The following is a 24,058-nucleotide window of genomic DNA, read 5'->3' on the forward strand; positions in this document are numbered from 1 at the left end:
AGGGGTTAAGAATGAGCTTTCGTAGGAAAGTTAGGACTCCAGGCTATTCTAGAAGATTCACCTCTTACTTAACTTAAACTGGTTTACTCCTTAGCATACCCCTCAGGCCCCTGTGGGGGGATAGAGAAGCTTGAAGTACTACCACAGCACATGATTAAACACAAAGCACATGGCCAAGCATTAATCCTGCCAGCGTTAGCAGGTCAATTAATGTACCAGGCAGTGATTGCACCTACATTTAGACCTTTAGACCTTTACCTAGTGCCCTTCTGTGCAACATTATTCTGTTGCCGTCGTACACCAAAACAGCCAATAGAAATTGGTGCTGTGCGTTTCCCACTGCCCGTCTTATCTCTCTGACTTTTCACCAATGTCTGTGCTGCGTCATCTTGCCTTCTGTCCTCTACTGTATCTAATCTGTCATCCCCCTGTCTTCTATCTACTCTTTTTACATTACACTTATCTGACGCTTGTCTATCCAAAGCAACTTACAGTTATTTTAAGTACAGGGCATTGGTTACAGTCCCTGGAGCAATGTGGGGTAGGTGCCTTGCTTAAGGGCACCTCAGCCATGGAATCAGATAGGGTGTGGAAGGGTGGGATTCGAACCTACAACCCTCTGACCTAAGCCCATCTCATCAACCACTAGGCCACAGCTACAGCTCTTTTCCTGTTTCATTGTCATATCTACATGTCCGAGTACCCCTCCGTCACACCACCCCCCACCCATCCTCTTTCCTCTACTTTTACAGTATAATTAATATATGAATATACATAACATGTACCAAGTATGAAAGTGTGCTTGTTGTGGTAAATAATCGGATGACTTTGGTTTTAGGCATTCCAAAGATGCGGGTACCCGACCGGACCCTCAACGCTTCCCAGCCCACCGCCGCTGCCTCCATCGCGCCAAAGTTCCCCCTGAACGCCCCCTGTTCTGGAGTCAGCCGCCTGCCCAGCTCCTCCAAGCTGCCCGTCAAGGGCTCGTCTCCCAGCCTCAGCACCTCGTCATTAGGCAGCACCGTCAGCGAGGCTAACTCCAACACTCAAAAAGGTAAGAGAGTTGTGTGTGTGTGTGTGTGTGTGTGTGTGTGTGTGTGTGTGTGTGTGTGTGTGTGTGTGTGTGTGTGTGTGTGTGTGTGTGTGTGTGTGTGTGTGTGTGTGTGTGTGTGTGTGTGTGTGTGTGTGTTTGTGTGTGAAACTTGTTTACATCGCTGAGTAACTCTAAAGATGAGTGAGTCATGTTGACTCTCTAGAACCACACACGTACATGTATACTCAATTTCACTCACTCATTTATTCCAGACCACGTGCATACATGCACGCACGCACGCACGCACGCACGCACACACACACACACACACACACACGCACACACACACACACACACACACACACACACACACACACACACACACACACACACACACACACACACACACACACACACACACACACACACACACACACACACACACACACACACACACACACACACACACACACACACACACACACATTCTGTGAATCTTAGTCCCATCTCGTCCAGCCTACTCTCTTCCAGTGGGAGCTGTTCTAATTCCACCCATTCCTGACAGAGTGATCATACCCTTCCCATACCCTTCCCATCAAGCCCATCTCTTCCTCTCTTCTCTTTCTCATCTTCTCTCTTCCCCCAAGCCCATCTCTTCCTCTCTTCTCTTTCTCATCTTCTCTCTTCCCCCCTCTGCTCTCTTCTAGGGCTGTAATGAGATTGTATTGCACAGAGAAATCGTGATACACAGAGTCTCAATACTGTTTCGCGATACAAGGAGGCAGTGTCTTGGTACGCCCTTTCAAAGTTTTGTAATCCGTCAGTCCAAAAAAGCTACCACGATATGAAGTGATATTGCTTTGAAACTTGAAATCATCATAATTACTATATTTGAACTTTTCAAAATGATTATTAGTAGCCTCTTATAACCTTATTCTACCTTCAAATTATAGTAGTTTTTATTCATATAATTTTATCTTATAAAGTTGGCAAATGTGAAATCGTGGGGTGTATTGAACCATAGGTCAAAAAAATTACAACTGAATCAGTTGAGGGTATCGTTACAGCCCTACTCTCCACCTCTTCTAGGGCTGTATTGACATTGTATTGCACAGAGAAATCCAGATACACAGAGTCACGATACTGTTTCGTGATACAAGGAGGCAGTATCGTGGTATGCCCTTTCAAAGTGGGGTGTATCGAACCATAGGTTGAAAATCATGCTACGTACGAACTGAATCATGAGTTGAGTGTATCGCTACAGCCCTATAACTACTCTCCTCCTCTTCCACCTCCCCCTCTCCACTCTCCTCCTCTTCTTCCTCTGCCTCTCTTTTCTACTCCTCTTCTTCTTCCTCCCCCTCTCCACTCTCCTCCTCTTCTTCCTCCGCATCTCCTCTCCACTCTACTCCACCGTTACAGCAGTACTCTCCTCCTCTTCTTCTTCTTCCTCCGCCTTTCCTCCACTCTCTTCTTCTTCCTCCCCCTCTCCACTCTCCTCCTCTTCTTTCTCCCCCTCTCCACTCTCCTCCTCTTCTTCCTCCCCCTCTCCACTCTCCTCCTCCTCTTCTTCCTCCCCCTCTCCACTCTCCTCCTCTTCCTCCTCTGCCTCTCCACTCTCCTCCTCTTCTTCCTCCCCATCTCCTCTCTACTCCACCGTTACAGAACTACTCTCCTCCTCCTCTTCTTCTTCCCCTCTCCACACTACTCCACTGTCAAGGATGGAGCTATAGGGAGGGCGCGCAGGACAATTGCCCCTGCACCCAGGGCCCTCCCGTATTGGTGGTGGGGGCCCTATTGCTTGGAAAGCTGTATAGGGCAGGGGCCCTATAAGCTGCTTGCCCTGGGGCCCTGTGTGCAATTATTCCACCACTGTCCTCTGTCCACCCTCAGCATTAGTCACCCCTTCCGCGGTGCCGTTTGGAATGTTGGGTGAATCCCTCCTTTGCCCCACATGATGTTCTGGAACCTTCTCTGTAGTTTGGAGGTCACATCTGGATTGGTTTATGTGAGTGAGTGTGTGTGTGCGCTTCAATGACCCACGTGCTCGTGCGTGCTGGACGGAAGGCTTAAATCCACGGGATTACATGGAGTCAGACTCGTCTGGAGTGTCTCTCTCTCTTACTCTGCTGAAGTCAATCAATGCTGTGATTTGTTTTTTTTTGGCTTTATAATCCTCGCCGCTAAACAAATAAAACTCAGAACATGCAATTGCCCGGCAAAGTTCCAAAAACTCAATTTGTAGCATTATAACACATTGTGAAGCCTGGTGACGATTTCAGTCAGGTTTTTAAAAAAAGGGGAATGTATGAACCTCATACCAAATGGGGGAAGTTCTTTTAGGTTTTCTGCCATGTGTTGTGGCACTAAGTTCCGTTGTAAAAGGAACTGCGTACTGCCGATAAACGTCTTCAAGTCCTGATGTCTTGGCAGTCCATTGGTGTTTCTCCACTCCCTACCTGTCACTCAGACCAGGCGTTGTATCCAGTCAGGGCTGCTAGGCATAAAGAGAGTAAACAGAGCACTTAGGGCCTCAACCACTTTGCCCCCATTTGAGATTTACTAAAAACATATTAATATTATTATTGTCTAAGAATGAGGGGGGCCTCCTGACCAGTTATGCTTAGGGCCTCCAAAACCTTAGCAGCGGTCCTGTGTTCAGGGCTCCTGGCGTGACTGCCAGAGGGTTGTTGAGACTGATAGAGATAGAGTTGTGTGTGTAGTTGAGCGGTGTCAAGGGATGCAGTAGCAAGCGGCTCCTTTTTGAAGTTCCAGTGATTTGCGGCTGCAGCTGTTGTGTTTTCCTCAGCTGAGTAGAGTCAATGGCCACTCAAGGATTTGGCCATCAACAAGTCTATAGATCAATGTCCAGCCAGCTCTCAGCTGCACGCACGCCACAGTTTGATGTGCTTCAGTGTGGAGAGTAGGTTGTTTAGCTTACCTTGCAATCCAAACAGTAAGCAGAAAGGTGTTTTCTGTTTGTCTCTATTTTTTTCTTTTTTGTGTTTGTATTTTGGATCTGCATCTGTAACCTCTGAGCTGCTGTGCCAAAGACTTTTTTTGATGGCTACTGCAGACAAAATGTTGTCGTCGTTAGTATGAGGTGAAGTAAGAGAGAATGGTAGAGAATTGCACAAAGAAAAAGGTTAGTAATGGGGAAGCAACAGAACAGTTTAGGCAAAGGACGCGCTCAACTTCTTGGAAAAATGAAAGTCTTTGGGTGCGCGATAAAAATGGATCAACTTAAGGAAGAAAAATCCGCACTCACAAACTGGACATGGTGGTAATATAAATAAATAATGAGACGCAGTTTGTGAGTGCGGATTTTTCTTCCTTAAGAAGCATCAGAACAGTTCACTAATTAATCCCTGTAGATCTCATTCTCAATATATGTTCTATGCCCAATTTAACTGCCCCTTGTTTTAACCTCTTACTTTCTACATTTTTATGCCTTTTCTTATTATTTCAATTCATTCACCCAAGTACAACAACTACAGATCTATGTTTATATCCCATTCTTGCAGTCTGTACAACTCTGTTGCACTTTTTCCATTTGATGTCAGTAAAATTGCACAGATAGTGGATAATGGTGTTGTCATGCTTATATGCAGTAAGTCCTTCTGAGGGTGGTCTTGAACTCCCTGCATTCTAGCCTGGGAACTCCCATACAGCTTGTAGCTCTACACAATCGTTTCGATCTGAAAGACTAATCTCACTTGTGACCAGGTCAGGTGGTATCCAGGCAACCTGTATTCTAGGCAAAGAAGGGAAGGCCAAGAGGGGGGGTTCCAAATGAGCCAGAGGTTGTTTTAAGAAGTATATGGCCTCTGTAATTGTCATAATGGTCTGATACAAAGGCCTCAGATTCAAAGGCTGATTGGGCTTGTGTGATTGTTTTGCCAGGAGGTCTCTAATGATGTTTATGTATGTTTATCTGTACAGTAATCAGCTAACTAATTGCTCTCTAATGACCACAATCATGGATGCCATTTAAACATTAGCTTAGTCTTTGATTAGTCTTCTTGGGCATACCGACATCACAGTGGTGGGTGGGTGGCGCAAGTGATTTGGAGAGATATCTAAGACACACACGCACGCATGCACACATGCACGCACACACACACACACACACGCACACGCACACGCATACAGACACACACAGAAACACACACATTATTTTCATAAACTATGATGTTGTTACTCTTTCCACACACTGTATATAATTTTATGATCCATTATCCTCAGGTCCATCCTCCAATGCCTGTGCCAAGACTCAGGGTTCGGACGAGAGACCAAGTCGCCCTTCACCCTCGGTGGACACACCAGTTCCAAACAAGGCCCTCACCAGCACCAAACCTGTGGCCATGCGAACCCGCTCCACCTCTCTCCTGGGCAAAAGCTCGCTAATAGGTGGGTGTGAAATTTGCACAGTTGGAGACATGCAGTCACTGCTCCTACACACAGGCCTGCAGATACTGATGTCCAGGACTCTAAATTAACACATGCCAACCGTGCAAATGCTGGTGAAATTTCAATTTGGCTATTAGAAGCCACTTTGAGCCACTTTGACCCATTACGTAGTGAGTGTGTGTTTGGCCAGTAAGATTAACATCTACTAGCCATTTGGCTGGTGATGAAAAAAAGTTAATTTAGAGTCCTGCTGATGTTGAAGTAGTTTGGGGCCCTAAGTGTGACTGGCACATAATGCCTGAGTATTTAGAGAGATTTAAGCTTATTTGCACTGAATGGAAAGAATTTCTCATTACAAATGTGTGAAAGGAAAGTAGTAGAAAAAAAAACAATGACGTCGAGTGAGGAAATGTAATATCCCCATTAATCATTACACAGGGGGCCATTGAAAAGGACTATTATGCTGAACTTATTAAACGTCCTACCGTCATGAATGTTTTCATGGCACCCCCCCTCTAATCAATGCCATGCTTAATTGCACACTTCTAATGCATCCTCAAGGAACTCACTCAGGGCCTGATTACGTCTCTGATGGGCTTAGCCTTCGCTCGTTCAGTGTTTCCCAACCTTTTTTGTCTTGCGTACCCCCTAAGCCTTTTTGTTTTACCATGTACCCCTGCACTCGTGCTCTATGTCTCTTCTCCAATCCTAATGTGACTATGCTCCATTCATTTTACATGTTTCCAAGTATCCCCTGCAGTGTGCTTACGCACCCCTAGTGGTACACGTACCCCTGGTTGAGAAACACTACTCTAGTTAATGGGGCTGTTCACTGGAAGGGAGAACCTGACTGATTAGTACCAGAGAACGGCACAGCATGCCATGCTTCTAACTTTTATACCTCAGTCTCAAAGCCAAAGCCTTAGTGTTTTGTTCTGCATAGCGTTTCATCAGTGTTTTGTTTTTTATGGCAGTTGTTGTAATGGCAAGCATGTGTGTGGCTCAGGCATGTGTCTGTGTTTACTGTACTCGCTTGGGAGGGTAATTGATTCCCTCAGGTTTCTACCCAGTAATCGTTGTTGGAGCTCAGGCACAACAATCATTATTTACTATGTCTGAAATGGTTCATATGTCAGGGCCAAGTGATGACAGTTATCTGAAGGTTTTTCCTAATTCATCACATTTTACATTTAGATTCAATGGTTGTGCTTCAGACTCTTGAACGAAGAGGTAGAGGTAAACTTGTGCCACATATGATGTACTGTAATTAAAAATATGAAACGAAACTTTTAGAATGGTGCTATAAACTTAAGTTACTTCAACACTTTAGATATTCTTTTGCCACTGGGATGTTGATGTGTTCCTTTATTCATCTATATTTTATCTGGGATTCAGCACCCAGTTATAATCTATTTATAATATGCACATAAAATATGACATGTTTTGCAAAGAAATGTTAGAAATTACATTTGCAATACTATTAACTTATACTGTATTTTCAGGGGACCTAGTGAAGGTGGGGTCTGTTGTAAAGGTGTTCGCCTTCAATATAGGCCTTAAATGCCGGGGGGGGAATCCTAGTTTTTGTTCATAGTGCGACCCTTGGAGGAGTTTATAAAATTCAGTGGCCCTCGAGGTTTACCACCCCTGGCCTAGGCATTGATGGGTAGATGGCAGCAGTTGAAGCACTCCCAGGCCTTAGAATAGAAACTGTCAGCTTTTAGTTTTAGTCCTTTATCTTAACATACCAGTGAAGCTGCACTCATGCCAACATGGACCTTGACTATTTCCCCTGCGTGGCTTTAGGTCTGAAGACACCTGCCCAAGCCAAGCCAGCCCCGAGTGCCCTGCAGAGAAACCCATCCACTCGACCCCACAGAACCTCCTCCGCCACCATGGGTAAGGGCATGACTAAACTGAAACGGCTTCATGTGTCAGCGCATGTCTATGTCTCTGTGTCATCTTCTTATGTGTACAGATTTTACTTTATCTCTCTTAGAGCGTGGTGGCACTAGGGTCAACTTCAGGCAACTCCACAGGTCGACAAGGACTGTTATTAAAAACCTTTTATTTTATCTGGGGCATAGTAACACAGGTAAAAACGCCATCCGGTTTCAACCCACACTGGGTCTTCATCAGGGACTTTACATTTTTTTAAAAAATTTCTGAAAGGTCATGTCATGTCACCGAGGTAACCATGTGACCCTCTGAACTGATGAATAGGTCTCCAAATTGACTCCTCCTTTGCATGTCCTGATGAAGACCCAGTGTGGGTTGAAACTGGTTTTACCTGTTACTATGCCCCAGATAAAAAAGTTTTTTTATAGTAACAGTCCTTGTCGACCTGTGGAGTTGCCTGAAGTCGGCCCTAGTGCCACCACGCTCTAAATGAAAGGACTGTGGTCTTCTTACTTCAAGAGCACCTACAGTTTGGAGTCTACAGAGTTGGAGAACAAGAGCGCTCAGAAATCCTTCTCCTTCTATTTACTTAATCTCTATTTCAGTAGTTTCTTCATCTGTATTGGTGGTCAACTCAGTAAAATACATGGTGAAGTTTTGATATTTCTCTGGCAACTGTTCTCTCATCTATCTGGGTCCTTATTTGCTTTTTTCCTCTCTTCTCTGACCCCTGCTGATTTAACTTGTCAGGGGTGAAGTCGTCAATCATAAAATATCTCCTGTATCATATCACTGTGTTTATTACGCGCAGCTGCTGTGACATGGCCGATGCCCAGACAGACACACGTCTCAGTGCAGGGCTGGACTGGGGGAGAAACGGGGCCTGGGCACTTTTTTTGCTGAAATATATGAAAAATATTTGTTTTACATTTCTGAAAAAAGGGACCCACTAGGGTGCCGGGCCCACCGGGAAATGACCGCTATGCCAGATGGCCAGTCCAGCCCTGTCTCAGCGTACTGCACATGTTATGTATCCATTGCTTTCTCCCTGCTCCCCAGTGAAAGCCCGTTTAATAGGTCGGTGGAGCTCCAAGCAGCTGTTACGCAACACGCTGGAGGGAAGTTTGTTTCTGTCTCCTGGGAACTTGTTGTGGGGCTCATTGCGTTATAATTGCATCTCTGGGCCAATGTTGCAGTTTGCTAGTGCAGACAAACATATCATAATTGTGAGCTTCCCCCGTTTGCGCACACACCCCTACCCCATAACCACCCCTGTGCCAGTGCTTGGGCCCATCACAACAAAACCCCCCCAATCCAGTTACCATGATGTGATTAGCGCCACAGGACTCACTGTGCAGCAATGCAGCGGCCTATTTTTTCTCCTCCTGTTCCTCTCTCTTTTTCTCAACACTTCCAAATTTAATCACATGAAAACAAGCGTGGCAGGCTTTCTTTTTTTACTTGCAGTCCATGTCCCATTCCTCGCCGCTCTCTTCCGCTCTCTGTGTTTGAGAGGGCTTGTGTTGAATGCATGCTGCTCTGCTCACCTCCTTGACTTTGCCTCCCCGAGAGGCTCCTGTTTCATGTGCTTTTCTCTCACCCACCTATTGTGGGACTGTCCTGTCCTCTCTTCACTCTCTTTATTCTGCTTAATAAAAGTTTTTTGGGAACCTCAGAAAAGGTGAAAGTAAGTCACCACTGTTGTAAATCAATACAGTTGATTCAAATTCTCATGAACTTGAAATACTCTTCCTTGCCGCCTTCCTTTGACCCAGATGCCACACTTCTGAAGGCAGAGGTTGAAATGATGGGAATTATGGTTTGCATGAACAAAGTCGTCTTTTTAGTTTTATGCAAAAAAAAACCCAATTCTCTCCTGGACTAACTGTACTGTGATAGTTGGTGCTGAACAGATGACAAAACTGGAATGCACTCTGAGAGTGCAGACCTCCGCCAAGGAAGCTGTTTGTTAGACCATTTGACTATGTTACACCCGATTTTTGTGAAGTTAAAAACTGGTATGTCAACATTCGCCCTGTCCCGCAGTTCAATTTGCGTTCACTAGGGACATCTAGATTTGTACACTAACAATGGTGAAGAATATTTTTAAAAGTCCTGGTTCCGGTTTGTGATCCGGATCACCACCAGAATTTGTTCCTTGGGTCCCTTTAAACAACTCCACACAATTTCAGCCAAATCTGTTCTCCTGCTGTTATCCTGCTGACAGACAGACAGACAGACAGACAGACAGACAGACAGACAGACAGACAGACAGACAGACAGACAAACAAACAAACAAACATACGGACAAAAAACAAACAGACAAACCAACGCGACCGGAAAAATAACCTCCTTGGCGGAGGTACACGTAAATATAAAGGTTTGATTTACAGGAGAAATGATTTTGAATGTTTTTGGTTTTGTTTAATGGTGAGTGCGAGTTAAGATCTCTGTGTACTGTATGAGTATGGGGGGTAAAGCTGTTCCTTTGTTTCTGCTGTTCAGAGCAGCATGTGCTGCTATTGTGCTTACCACTGAGGCCCCCTGGCCTGCCTGGCACCTGCTGGCTGGTAGGGCTTGGCCTCAAGCATGGCATATGGATGGTGAAGGGTGAATGCCTTTAGGAGCTGTTTAAAGCTTTGGGTTGACTTTTTGGAGTTGACCCATTATGTTGGCACAAGAGCCTTGTCTGTAGTGATAGTACATCTATTGTAAAGCTTAGTATAGATTGTGTAGCTTAGAGACATGTTTCATTGCTTGTTAGCTTGGGGTGTAATAATAGATGCAATGCAGTTAGATGAGTAATGAAATAAGAGTTGTGTTGTTGTATTTTTTGCATCTGGAGGCAGTGTTTCTGTGGTTATATATACTGTGTGTGTGTGTGTGTGTGTGTGTGTGTGTGTGTGTGTGTGTGTGTGTGTGTGTGTGTGTGTGTGTGTGTGTGTGTGTGTGTGTGTGTGTGTGTGTGTGTGTGTGTGTGTGTGTGTGTGTGTGTGTGTGTGTGTGTGTGTAACATGATCTCCAAAAATTCTGTGCTCCTGGACACGGATGTTAAGGACACAAAGTCTGTGTCCAGGAGCACGGATTTTGCCAAAATTCCGTGCTCCTGGACACGGAATTATTTTCCATGATGGACACACAGAAGTGCTCTCTATACTCTAATTTCAAATATTTTGTCTAAAAAAAAAACATTTCTTACTGACAGGTTAGGGTTAGGGTTTGTTTTGGTCTGGGCACAGTTAGTTTTCTTTCATTCATTATATGAGTTTGATAACCTAGCAACCAACTGGAAAAGGTATTTCTCAAAGATATGTCTTAAATGACAGGTTAAGGTTAGGGAATGTTTTGGTCAGGGCACAATTTAAATTGCTATAGCATTATTTTGTTTTGGATTAGCATTTGGTATGTATTTTCTAATGATAGAGTTAACACAGTGCTGTGGTAATAGCCTATAGAAAGCACTTCCGTGTGCTCATCACGGAAAACAATTCCGTGTCCAGGAGCACGGAAAACAATTCCGTGTCCAGGAGCACGGAATTTTGGCAAAATCCGTGCTCCTGGACACGGATTTTGTGTCCTTAACATCCGTGTCCAGGAGCACGGAATTTTTGGAGATCAGGCTGGTGTGTGTGTGTGTGTGTGTGCGTGCGTGCGTGCGTGCGTGCGTGCGTGCGTGCGTGCCTGCGTGCATGCGTGCGTGCGTGCGTGTGTCACTGGTTTACATGACGTTTTTGATTAGTGTGTGTGTGTGTCACTGGCTACATTTACATGACGTTTTTGATCAGTCGAGTTTACTTTGATTTTTAATTTAATTCCGTGTTTACATGACGTTTTCAAAGCAGAATTAAGCTTCATTCAGAATTAAAGTGAGTTCATTCTGAATTAAATGTCTGATGTAAATGAGGCCTCTGTGCGTGACTGTGCGTGCGTGACTGTGCGTGCGTAACTGTGTGTGCGAGGGAGAGAGGGGAGTTGGGGGATTATGTTCTATGAACTACCTGTCTCCTAATCTCTGAATCCAGCACACAATCCCACAGTCAGTGATTTCTGTCTGGCATCATCAGAGATAATACAGGGGCTCAAATCAAGACACGCCAGACCTCAGTGCTAGCACATCCCTTACACAAACACCTTCACTCTTTGCATGCGTTGTCTTCATCTCCACCAAATTGTCTACATCAAATTCACAAGTCTACCTTTTTCCAAACACTATCTCATCCCAGATCCTCTCACTCTCTGTCTACTCTAACCTATTTCTTTCTCCTCCTGTTCCTCTCTCTTTTTGAATCTCAACACTTCCTCTCATGTCCAAATTGAATCACATGAAAACAAGCATGGCAGGCTTTCCATTTCACTTGCAGTCCATCTCCCATTCTCCCCGCTCGCTCTCTTGCGCTCTCTGTGTCTGAGAGAGATGCTCTGAAGCCTTGGCCCTGAGAGCTGAGAGCTGAGAGGTGAGGGCTGGGAGCTGAGGGATGTGATGTGTGGCTGAGCCTCCAGATGGCTTTCATTAGCATTTGGAAAGTGCTGCCGTGGCCTTCTCCTGAAGTGCCTGCGATCCGAGCTGGAACGAGATGAGTTATGAATACTTGGTCCAGATTGTGTATGTGAATATGATTGACTGTGTGTTTGGCAGTCAGAGAGAGATGTTTGTGTTTTGCGTGTGGGCGTGTGTATGTTTGTGGGTGTGTGCGCTATGTACCATGCCTTGACAGGGTTAGTACATGGTGTCTATATTCTCTGACGAGCTGCAACCCAGAATGACATTTTACTTTGTCTATCTAAGACACTTCATTCTCCTTGAATGTCTACAGAGTATTCTCCCTCACATTAGGACCTGCACTGGTTCTGGTTAGGGGTGTAAATCACAGCCTCTGTGACAATACGATTCAATATCGATATCTTATTATTCAATGCGGTGCGATTCGATTATTTTCTTTACTCAAGAATGCCCCACGATACGATTCGATTTGAATTTTTCCCAATTACTTTTCCCCTTCTATTATGTTATGGAGCCAGAGACATTGGGCAGAAGCTAGCGATTCGATTGTTTTCAATACTAGAATGCCCCACGATTTGTTGCGATTAGATTCAATCATCAGATTATATTGCGATATATCGATACATTTCAATGATTATTTATTTACAGCTCTAGTTCCGGTGTTCCCCCTCCTCCTCAGTTCAGCTACATCAATGGGCAACATGCTACTCAACAGTGCCAGAGTCTACTCATCAATATTCTTGGACATGTGTGCTAACTAAACTGCCCCCGCCCAACACACAAATACCGCTCTCTCTCTCTCTCTCTCTCTCTCGCTCTCTCTCTCTCTCTCTCTCTCTCTCTCTCTCTCGCTCTCTCTCATTCTGTTTTCCCTTTCTTTTATTCCCCCTCTCTTTTCACTCTTGTGCTTTCTCTGTCTGTCTTGGTGACAAAGACAGCCATTGACAGATTCCCGCTGCTGTAATCCTACTGTGCACCGCAGGGCTCATGTATAACCCCCCCCCAACCACACACACACACACACACACACACACACACACACACACACACACACACACACACACACACACACACACACACACACACACAGACGCACGCACACACACACACAAATCTCAGAATGAGCTCAGCATTGCACCTGCTCGAGAGAGAGAAGACAAAAGGGCAGAGATGAGAGATGGTGTTTGAAGCAAAAACGCACAAATGCAACAAATTCAGGCAAAAAAATAAAATCAAATGGAAAAGCATGTTTGAAAATTCTGTTATATTTTTATTTACATTCTGAATCTTAGTCTCTGTGTGCATTTCTGGCCTTGCGCTGGCTGCCCTAAAGGTTACAGATTCTATGTGATCTAAATAAAATAAGATAGTAGTAATATAGGAATAACATAGGATTATAATAATATAAGATAGGAAATGTTAATACACCGCTGTTCCATTTTCATTGCATATCATACGATGTAACCTTGACAGCAGACACTGGTGTCCAACATCCCCACCTTGCTCTTCGCTGTTCCTCCCCCTCCTTTTTCATGCTAAACAGGAGAGAGGGGGGAGAGATGACTCTACACACGCCCGCCCCCTCCCTTCTGTGTGTAGTACGCTCCTCCCCTCTCCTCAGCCTCTCTCTCTCCTCTGCTCCCGCTCTGCATCCTCCACCCCCCGATGCCTCCGAGCATCACTTGCTCTGTGTGAGTGTTGACTGCATATGTGCGTTTCTGTGTGTGTGCGTGCGAATGGGTTGGTCTCAGCACGGCAACGAAGGGATGCTAAAGCACAGCTTTATCTGTGTGTGATTTGCTAACGGACAGAAAATAATTGAGGATTTCTACGAGGGTGGCAGAGAGGATTATCTTGCCTACTTTCCCCAACGCGCGTGGCTGTGTGTGAGTGTGTCTGTGTATGTGTGTGTGTGTGTTTGTATGTGTGTGTGCATTTGTCTGTGTGGAGGCTTGCGTGTGAGCGTGTGAGTGAGCGCTGTGCTAGAGGATTCCCTGCCGGTTCTCTCATGGCTGCGGTCTAGGAGAGCATCTTCTACTCATCATCTTCAGCACTGCCGTCGTCAGTGGAGCTCAGTCTCGCCGCTCCATCTCAATCAGGTTCCCGCGCAAAAGAGACACCTGGACATCACAGAGACCGTGTTTTTCAATAGAATTCTCCTTTTTTTCTCTTTTTTATTCTCTTCCCATTTTGGAATTGATCCTCCCCACACTTTTTGCTCTCTGCCAATCTGGGTTTTATAATGTGATGGCAAAGCAACTGTAGTGTTTTTTTGAGGGGAACATATCTTGGTCCGTGTCCCTTTTCTACTGTGTTTTTGTCGTCTTTTTAAATTTTTCTCTTCATTTAATTGTTCTCTGATTTTTTTGGTGCGAAATTTTCGTTCTCTTTTTTAATATTGGACATTTCTTGGACTTGTGTCTGACATTCCCTCAAGAACACACAAACATGTTGTGGTCTCCGAGACTCTCACTCTCCAACTTCCATGTGAAGTTGACTGCCAAGGGACTATTCCGGAATCTCCAGCTACTGCCAGGATGCAAGAAGAACACCGTGGTGTTCCACGCAGGTCTGTTGACCTACTCTACAAAACATCTCTCTTCTAGCTCCTACTTTCTTCCCCTCTTTCCCCCTTTTCCTCTCCCATCTCCTGTTCCCTCTTAACTCTCTTTGCTCTATCCCGACATTCGTGACATTTGTACCCGATTCATCATTGTCGTCTCTCAATGCGGCTGTTTACAAAGAGCTGTTTGTGTGTGTGTGTGTGTGTGTGTGTGTGTGTGTGTGTGTGTGTGTGTGTGTGTGTGTGTGTGTGTGTGTGTGTGTGTGTGTGTGTGTGTGTGTGTGTGTGTGTGTGTGTGTGTGTGTGTGTGTGTGTGTATTCTCAGGCATGAGTGCCTCCACAAGGGGGCTGGCTGGGTGAAGACAGCCTGTGGTTGCAGTGCCATTTCCAGCACTGCCCATGCCTACTGGGCACCATGTGCCATTCCTCAAATAGAAGCCTACTCCTCACTGTGTGCGTGCGTGCGTGCGTGTATGTATGCCTGCGTACTAGTGTGTGTGTGGGTGCATGTGTGGGTACAAGCGTGCGTGCGTGCGTGCGTGCATGCATGCGTTTGTGGGTGCATGCGTCCGTGTGTGTGCGCGTGCGTGCGTTAGTGCAAGCGTGTGTGTGTATTTGTGTATTTGTATGAGCTAAGAGTAATGGTGTGTCTGACTACAGTGTTGTATGTTAAATGTAGTATTAAATGCAGTAATTCATTTTCAAATTCTAAATTTAGAAATGTGTAAAGCGTGTGTGTTAGACTGTCATCATTTCCCCAGTAGGCCTACAGGCAGCTCACGTGGCCAGATGTGAAACGTGCTCCGTCTGTAAAGGTTTAGAGACCTAGTTGTGCAGCCAGCAAAGCGGAATATGGGTTAGCTCAGGCTTTAGTCACTGATGGTTCATACCAGGATGCCCACTCTGTGCAACACCTATCTGGGTGTATGAAACGCTGTCACGTGCAGACACACACACACACGCACGAACACGCGCACCACGCACGCACACACACACACACACACACACACACACACACACACACACACACACACACACACACACACACACACACACACACACACACAAGGCAAGGCAAGGCAAGTTTATTTATATAGCGCATTTCATACACAGGTGCAACTCAATGTGCTTCACAAAGTTAACAAATGTAAATGAAAGGAAACAGGGAAGAAAGAAGGAAATGAATTAGAGTCAAAAAGCATTTAAAAACATTAAGATAAAACATAAGGTAAAAATAATAATAAAATAAAATAAAATGAAACAAATTAAATAAAAAATAAAAATAATAAGAATAAGTAATTTAAGCTAGGGGAAAGCATCTGAGAACAGCTTTGTCTTGAGTCTAGATTTAAAGCTATCAATAGTGGGTGCATTTTTTATGTCATCTGGAAGCTGGTTCCAAAGCTTTGAAGCATAGAAGCTAAAGGCTGCCTCTCCACACTTTGTTTTGACTTTTGGAATCACCAGCAAATTCTTCTCCGTTGACCTTAGTGACCTAGTTGGTGCATACAGCTGAAACATATCCAGTAGATATGACTACAGACTACAGACTACACACACACACACACACACACACTATTGTATGCTTTTTGCCTAATTCTTGGTTGTCTGTCTCAAAACTAGGTGGTCTGGGAAATGTCATGCTGGTTTGCAAAATTGTTCCGATCTTATAGGTAGCCTCCAGACTGCCGTACTTGTCTCACACCATATTTGTCAGGCCGTGTTCCTGTGCATTAGCTTTTTTTTTTCTTTTCTGTAGATTAGATTTAAGAGATCTGAGGTAATTGGTCAAAATAGACGTCAGTGATACAATTTATTTGGCATAAGGTGAGATCAGCTGGATTATTATATTCCTGTCTTCCACCTGAACTTCATTCTGATGTTGCTTTTTTATTTTTCAATCATATACTATATTGATATACTTCCCACACGCATTGTCTTGTGCTGAGCTTCTAATGCATCTGTTAAATAGATTATAATTTAGTTATCAGCACCTTTTGGGTTTGGGTCTGATACAGTGCTCCTCTTTTCCTTTGAGAACCACACACACAGCTGACTCCTGCCTGGAAAGGTGTGTGCAATGGCGTCTAGTCACAGTTGCACACATCATCCGCCAGCTGTTCTATCGCCATTTCTGGGTTGCCATGGCAACTGCCATGTTGGTTGGGGGAAGTAATGGTATCATTAGCTGTGCAGGCAGCCGTGTAATGGAAACACCCCTAGTCACCCTATAGAATGCCGCTGCTATGACTAAGGCGTTTCAAATGAACCAATGGCCACAATGGTGCGCCACATACCTGCTGTATGCACAGCACATGAGTTGAGACTGACCTTCCCAAGTAGGCCTGTATATCCAAATGTGGTTATCATTGCTAAACTATTTGGCATTTTCAAACCTTTATTGTGTCACATATTGTCATTGTGTCCTCTGAAACGGCATGCACTAGTCTAGCGAGCTTTAGTGCTCATGTGCTAGGAGTCTCAATATTCTGTCTTTTCATCTCTCATATTTTAGTTTAATCCGCCTGACCTGGCAGGTTTAATCCCTTCCTGCGTATTAGAGAAGGTCTTCTTCTAACCACACTACCTACCTAGATGTGTTAGATAGGGACTCTGGACAACCTTTTTCTCATCTGTTTTAATCCATGAAGAGCTTTGTGCTCTTTTCTATGCCTTTATAATTCAGATCCAAGACACCCACCAAACATCTTGTACAGTAGGCCTATTTCATGATAGATTAGTGGAAGAATGCCCCATGGTGTCTAAGACAAAACATTTTTTAAACTATTAATACACATTAAAAGAGAAAGCGTATTACTCGGGGGGCTGGAGGCTATTCTGTTGTCTCTCTAGGTTTAGGTTCGGGTTCAGTTAAGTAGCCGCATATCTTTGTTTCTGCTTCTGTCGTTCTGTCTTTTTACATCCACCAAGGAGGTTGTGTTTTCGGTCGTGTTGATGTGTCTGTCTGTTAAGGATTCTACACCATTGATATGGAGAATTTTGACATTCCAGTTTCTAACAAAGCAAAAGGACTTGAAAAAAATGGGTGTAACATAGTCAAATGTTCTCTCAAACAGCTTCCTTGGCGGAGGTCTGCACTCTCTGAGTGCATTTCTAGTTCTCTATGCTTCTGCCATCATTCTGTGTATGAAAGCATCAGGGCGAGGTATTGGCTCAGGCTGACCCACCCATTAATCCCACGTTAATCTCCCCCAGAAGTGGGTCTGTTTTTACTGGGCTGTCCTGCAAGCTGACATGAAGGGAGGGAGGGAGCTTCAGCTTCAGTCAGTATCTGCTCTCCTAACAGACAGTACAGTCAGAGATTCATTAGAGATTAGAGATTCATCATAATAGAACCCGGAAACAATGGGCCAATGGAACCTCTCTCTCTCTACTCTCTCTGGTACAGTACACATCTCTCTGTCTCTTTGGGTCGATACTGTCTATCTGCCGAACACAAAGAGGAAATCAGAGTGCTTCTGGGTCTTCACCTTTTCTTGATGCTCACCAGTGTAGAAGGGGATCTCAAACTTGGTCCAGGTAAAGACATTCTGAGGAACTCAAGGTTACAATTAGGAACTCAAGGTTACTGCAATAAAAAGTAGCCAAATAAAAAGTAGAAAATTGTAACCTTGAGTGCCTCAGAATTTCTCTACCTGGACACCATCTGTCGGTCACTCGATTCATCTTTTGTTATCAAGGACAGGAACTCATTCAGCATTACCCAGGCCCTTAATCCGTCTGTGCACTTATTTATTCACATACATTTTCATATTTCAAACTGCCCCTGATGAACTGCAGTATATATGTGTTTGTGTTTGAGAATGATCTGCTGTGTAGAGGCACTGTGAAAGCAGAGCAGGAGATCATAAGAGGATGTTCTAAGCAGAAGTAGTGTTCTATGTTTAGACGCTGAAGTGTAGACTATGTCTGCTCAAACAATGTGGCGCAATTTCAGACAGAGTTAGGGAATAGACGGAGGAGGGATGCTCCAATTGTAGACTAACACTGACAGATTGTTTTCCCATTAATCTACGTAGTAAATTAGTAAGTAAAATGCCATGGACATTTTGTTGAAATAAATGTAAGGTCCAAATTTGTTTTGTTCAACCATTTCGTGTGTGCGTGCGCACGCGTGACATGTGTGTGCGTGCATGTGTGCGAGCTGCTCACATTTTCCACCCTGCTTTCTTGTTTCTTTACATTTTCTCACCACACACACACACACAGAGCAATCACTTACTGTGCCTCCCACACTCACCCACCACCACCACACAACCCCAATCTTTCCTACCCCTAATGAGACCCCCCCCCCCCCCCCTCCCCAACACACACTCCCAGACCCTGTAATAGTGGTGCTGTGGTATGATCCCCCCTCCCTCCTTCCCCAACACTGTGTTGGGCACACACTCCCAGACCCTGTAATAGTGGTGCTGTGGTGCTGTGTCCTGTGTCCTGTGTCCTGTGTGTGGTGTGGTGTCGCTGCCTGGCTGGCTCCACTGTAATGACCTCCCTGGTGTTTTGTATTACAGGCCACGGCGGTAGAGCTAGACGCCTCTCACAGCAGCCAGAGTGGGCGCAGGCTCTCTGCCTCCCCGATCAGCTCCTTTTGGGTAATGCCACTGATCCCAGTCTGATTACACACATCATGCCTTCATTATTGTCACCCCTTTGTACCAGTGCCTCACACAGTGGGTGGATTCAGGCCGGCTGAGAACCGTGCCGGTGCCCGTTCCCGTTCCCACACCTAATTGCGAACCGGCTGTCGTGTTCACGCCACAGATCTTAGCGTTGGTTCGCGAACTGGAAAGTTGTTTCGCAATGAGAACTGCAAAATACTTGTTTTTTTCTCCACGAACCGTGACGACAATGTGGCCGTCAGCAGGTTCATTCGGGTAATACAGTCACGTGCAGAAAAATTTCCATGCCTGGTGTGAACACGGGCGGTTCGCAGATAAGCACTTTAGTGCCGAACGTAACTGGTGCAGGCACCGACACAGGCTCCGTTCTGGTCGGCCTGAAAACTCAACAGCCCCCTTATATTAGGGCCCTTACATAGTCGTCTGGACCAAGCCGAGCTGACGCACATTAACGTGACCAACTCGACCAACACCTCAATGTGTTGTCCACAATGACACAAGTATCACCCCATATGTCAATGCATGAACGTGTCAAGTTGTAGCAGTCAGTTGGCAGATGTGGCAGATACAGGACTTCCCCACTGATACAGTCTGAGAACAAGCACTGATGAGCAAGCAGTCATCCTGCAGATACCACTCCTTAGGTTGCGGTTGAGATAAGTGTATGATTTGAGCTGTGTGTGTGTGTGTGTGTGTGTGTGTGTGTGTGTGTGTGTGTGTGTGTGTGTGTGTGTGTGTGTGTGTGTGTGTGTGTGTGTGTGTGTGTGTGTGTGTGTACTGTACCAGTCTACCTTCGTGAGGCCACTGCTATTGGAGCACACCAAGAAAGTGGGGCCCACCCTCCATTTGGGGCCCAAAACCTGGATCCCACATGATTTGACCCTTTTGCTGGGGTAGTTTCGTTGTTACTGGTAAAAGTAAAAGTGTAAAAACATTTCCTCACTGACAGGTTAAGGGATTGTTTTGGTTTGGGCACAGTTTAGCATTCTTTAGCTATTGTTAGGGTTAATATGAATGGAAGTCAATGGGAGGGCCCCACAAAGATATTAAAGTGGGGCTGTGTGTGTGTGTGTGTGTGTGTGTGTGTGTGTGTGTGTGTGTGTGTGCGTGTGCGTGTGCGTGTGTGTCTGTTTATGTGATTTTTTGCAAAGATAAAGACAGATAGGAAAAAAAAAGTTTTATGTCAGAAAGAGTCTCAGAACTAGCCCTCTCAAGCCACTCTCCCTGGCAGAAGCAGAGTGGTACAAGACAACTCAACATATCGCTAACACACACAGAGCTCAGAATGGAGACAGGCGTGTACACAAGGGCATTTTTACTGCTGTTTTTCATCACTGGTGTTCACCACGCTCCCAATATCGCAGTGCATCATGGGATTGGAAAAGAAGGAGAAGAGATTTCCTTTTGGGAGCCCGACTTCACCGGTGACTTTGACAACATCTTATGGTACAGAGTTTTGGCTGATGACGATGAAGCGCTTTTGGTAAACTGCACACCAAGTGGAGTCGTCTTAAAGCCAGACAACTATGAAGTCATGTGCGGTCATCCATTCGGAGTGAATGTGAATCCTAGCATATCTGACAGTGGAGTATACAGACTTGAGGTCTGGATAAACAGGAGCATCTCAGAACTCACTAGTGTCAATCTTACAATCTGTGCCAAAGCTAGTACATTACAACAACAACATCCCATTCCTTGTGGTGGCAGTGCTGTCGTTTGTGATCCGGTCTCCCCTCTGGGACGGGGGGACAGCATACAGCTGTATCAGCGTTATTACCCAAAAGGACAATCTTACAACACCAGGCTGATCCTGGATACCAACATCTCACTGGACGCACAGGTGGAGGAGCTGAGGGGAAGACTGCAGGTGAATCTCAACACCTCGCAGGTCACACTGACAGGGATCACACACTCAACGGATGTCGAATGCACAATATTCAGAGGGGGCCAATGCCAAATGAATCAACAAACTGCTCTGTCCATAAAAACGTCAAATGTCTTTGTATATGAAGAGGACAATCTGACTCTTCCCTGTTTCGGAAAGAGCGAGGGTATGACTTTTAATGACGGGAGAACAGAGGAGGACTGCATGCTGGACCGCACAGAAACAGGGAACCTCTCCCATACCATTCACTCTGCATCACAGCAACATGCTGGACAGTACAAGTGTTTGGGTGTCTATAGATATACAAATACATATGACCTCCATGTCTGCCGCAAAGTGGCCCCACTGGAGCTCCTGTGGTATTCCCATGGTGAACATGTCAAGCTGATAAATCTTACACAGCTGAATCTTCCAGAACATATTGAAGGGATACAACTGTACCGTCAGAAACATCCAGACACAAACATCCTCCTCCTGGACACTTTTGAGGAACCAGAATTCGTTTCCACTGATGTGCTTCACAGACTGTATAGGTACGACTCTGATGAAGTGTTGTTCCTATCCAACTTCAGGCCAGAGGACAGCGGTGTGTACACATGGAGAGTGGCTTGGTGGGGGCAGGTAATGAAAAGGGAATGGGAGCTTCGTTGTTACGGGGGAAGCATCCACTTGCTGTACAAGGATTCGTTTGGGGTGAGCTCTCCATTCTACACAGCACTTGCCTTGGTGCTGGGCTGTGTGCTGCTGGGGCTGGTGGCTGCAGTGATCTGGGTCAACCTGAGGGGCAGAAGAGGGCAGCAGACCTCTGGACATCAGAGCAGAAGAGGGCAGCAGACCTCTGGACATCAGAGCAGAAGAGGGCAGCAGACCCTGGTACGTTGGAGCAGAAGAAGAGGGCAGCAGAGTGGAGATGAAGACATCGATGATGTTGTGGAGGTGGTTGAAGACAGTGTATGATCTGCACTTGCCATGTGCTACTGTGGCTAGGCTGACAGAGGCTAATCTCTCCTCTCCACGGAGCGGAGGCGGGCGAAATGCGAGTTCACAGGCACAGGTCAAGGACAGGAGAACCCAGTGTCTGATCTCAACTTCTTAAAGGTGAACTGGGTTCAATTTGAGTAGTTTATCTCCACGTATCTCCAAGTTTTCCTTACCATTCACAAACGTTACCTTTTTCATGAATACTTACCACCATCATCAAATTCTAAGTGTTCATTATGACCATAAAAATGACACTTTTCATACATGAAAAGGGGGATCTTCTCCATGGTCCGCCATTTTGAATTTCCAGAAATAGACATTTTTAGCTGCAGAATGTGCTATACTTTGGTCATATTAGTAAATATTACTGAATTATGAATATAAGTATATAAATATAAGTAAATTATTTACCAAATATTCATGGAATGATGAAATCTGGCGTTAGGCAGCACAGTTTCCATGATCAGCATTGTTGCAATGCCTACTCCGGCCACCATCTTACAGTTCACCTTTAAGTCTATTGTGTGAGTGTGTGTGTACAGTACACACTGCGGTTGTTGACGGTAGATCCATCTATTTTTTTTGTTTATGCTGATATTATGCTGTTTAGATCATTCCCATTATTTTTTTATGTGATGTAATCCCAGTGTAAATGTAATGTAATGTGTTTAATGTAATTGTTGGTTACGATATTATGATACCTTCCGTAGAAATGCCATTATATGTTAAAGCAGAATTCCGGCCAATGTCAACATGCAGTTGTATTGCTCACGCTGCCCTCGACTTTGCAGTACCCGATGGCACAGCATTTTTCCGTCCAGTCCTTTCTGAGGTCTAGGCCATTCTGTCGTTTTTGTCCTAAGCCCATTTTTGGAAAGGGTGCCTTCTGCCTATTAAATCCTAAATATCTCAGCTTCCGAAGCACATACAAACATGAAATGAGTTACATTTAAAATCTAGGACCCTCGTTTTGCCTTAGAATGTGTTCATTCAGCTCTAAGTTACCCACATTTTAATAAAACAGCTCAAATCTCAATAACCTGAATGCAGCATATATGCCAGCCTATATGCTATAAGCTCAACATATGCCAATATCAACCTAAAAAGTTATGCAACACCTTACAACTCAGTAATACGTTTTTTTTGTCAATGTTTTTTGTATTTTATTATTACATTATTAGCATATTTTTTATGTAAAGTAATTCCAAATGTAATGTATTCCATGAATAAAATGGGCCAAGGGGGTCTTTGGATATGCCCAAGGACATTGATCTAACATGTTTTTTTCATATACCTTTATGACCACATTTAAATCATGTTGGCTTGAAATGTGTCATTTGTATTTGAAACATGCATATTTATATCAGGTTACTGGAACATGATTTTGTTGTGTAAAATGTTACAAACTATACTCCTGACAAGTTGGCAGTAAAGTGTTAAGTATCCAAAAATCAGGGGACACGTTTTGCAACCCATCCCCACATAATGGCGTGCAGAGTGTAGTGGTGCATAGCCTTGCGGTCTTACTTGCGGCACATAGGGGATGCATTAGGATCCCTTACTCTCCCAAACAGAGGCTTAAAGCCATAGTTGTGCCGTGTCTAGAGTGTACGTAGTGTATAGTATCTGCAGAGGCACAGTCCTAGTATACGCACACCAGAGGTGCAGTGTGCTCTAGCAAGGGCATCACTCTTTCTCTAGGTGTCACTGGCCACAGTGCTCATACTACATGCACTTGGAGTGCTGCCAGCGTTTGAAAAACCCAAACTGTCCTCCTTGGATTTATGACCAGCCTTCCTTCTCGCTGCCACTCTGCTGCTGACCCATGCTCATTTTACACAGGATGCTGCTTCAGTCGCATTCATCCAGAGCACTTTTATCCCCTGACACAGAGTTGTGGGTGTGCACCAATACAGTGCAGTACAGGCACCACGTGTGTACTGCTGCAACAGTGCCCCGCTGCATCCAGCGTTGCCAGATTGGACGCTCTCCCGCTCAATTGGGCTGCTCAGGATGGCTGTCTGCTGGTAAAAACAGCTAAAAAAAGGGCATGTGGGCGGGTATTTCTGCAAATTTACGGCCATAGAAATCAATAGAATTTAGTTCAAATTGGGCAAGATTTAGTGCTTGCAGGAAGGTTTTTAAG

At 44.9% G+C, this 24,058-nt stretch overlaps 1 protein-coding gene across 1 annotated transcript in view; it reads left to right on the forward strand.

Annotated features, from left to right (window-relative positions):
* The window catches only part of mtus1b (microtubule associated tumor suppressor 1b), a 72,286-nt gene that overhangs the window by 16,298 nt on the left and 31,930 nt on the right, over positions 1-24,058 (forward strand). Inside the window, exons 6-9 of the mRNA XM_063219882.1 lie at positions 839-1,054; positions 5,279-5,443; positions 7,250-7,342; positions 18,939-19,019. Coding sequence (XP_063075952.1) covers positions 839-1,054; positions 5,279-5,443; positions 7,250-7,342; positions 18,939-19,019 — 555 coding nt within the window. The remainder of the gene's footprint in view (positions 1-838; positions 1,055-5,278; positions 5,444-7,249; positions 7,343-18,938; positions 19,020-24,058) is intronic.

The sequence above is a fragment of the Engraulis encrasicolus genome, chromosome 16, assembly GCF_034702125.1.
Source record: "Engraulis encrasicolus isolate BLACKSEA-1 chromosome 16, IST_EnEncr_1.0, whole genome shotgun sequence".
NCBI lineage: Eukaryota > Metazoa > Chordata > Actinopteri > Clupeiformes > Engraulidae > Engraulis > Engraulis encrasicolus.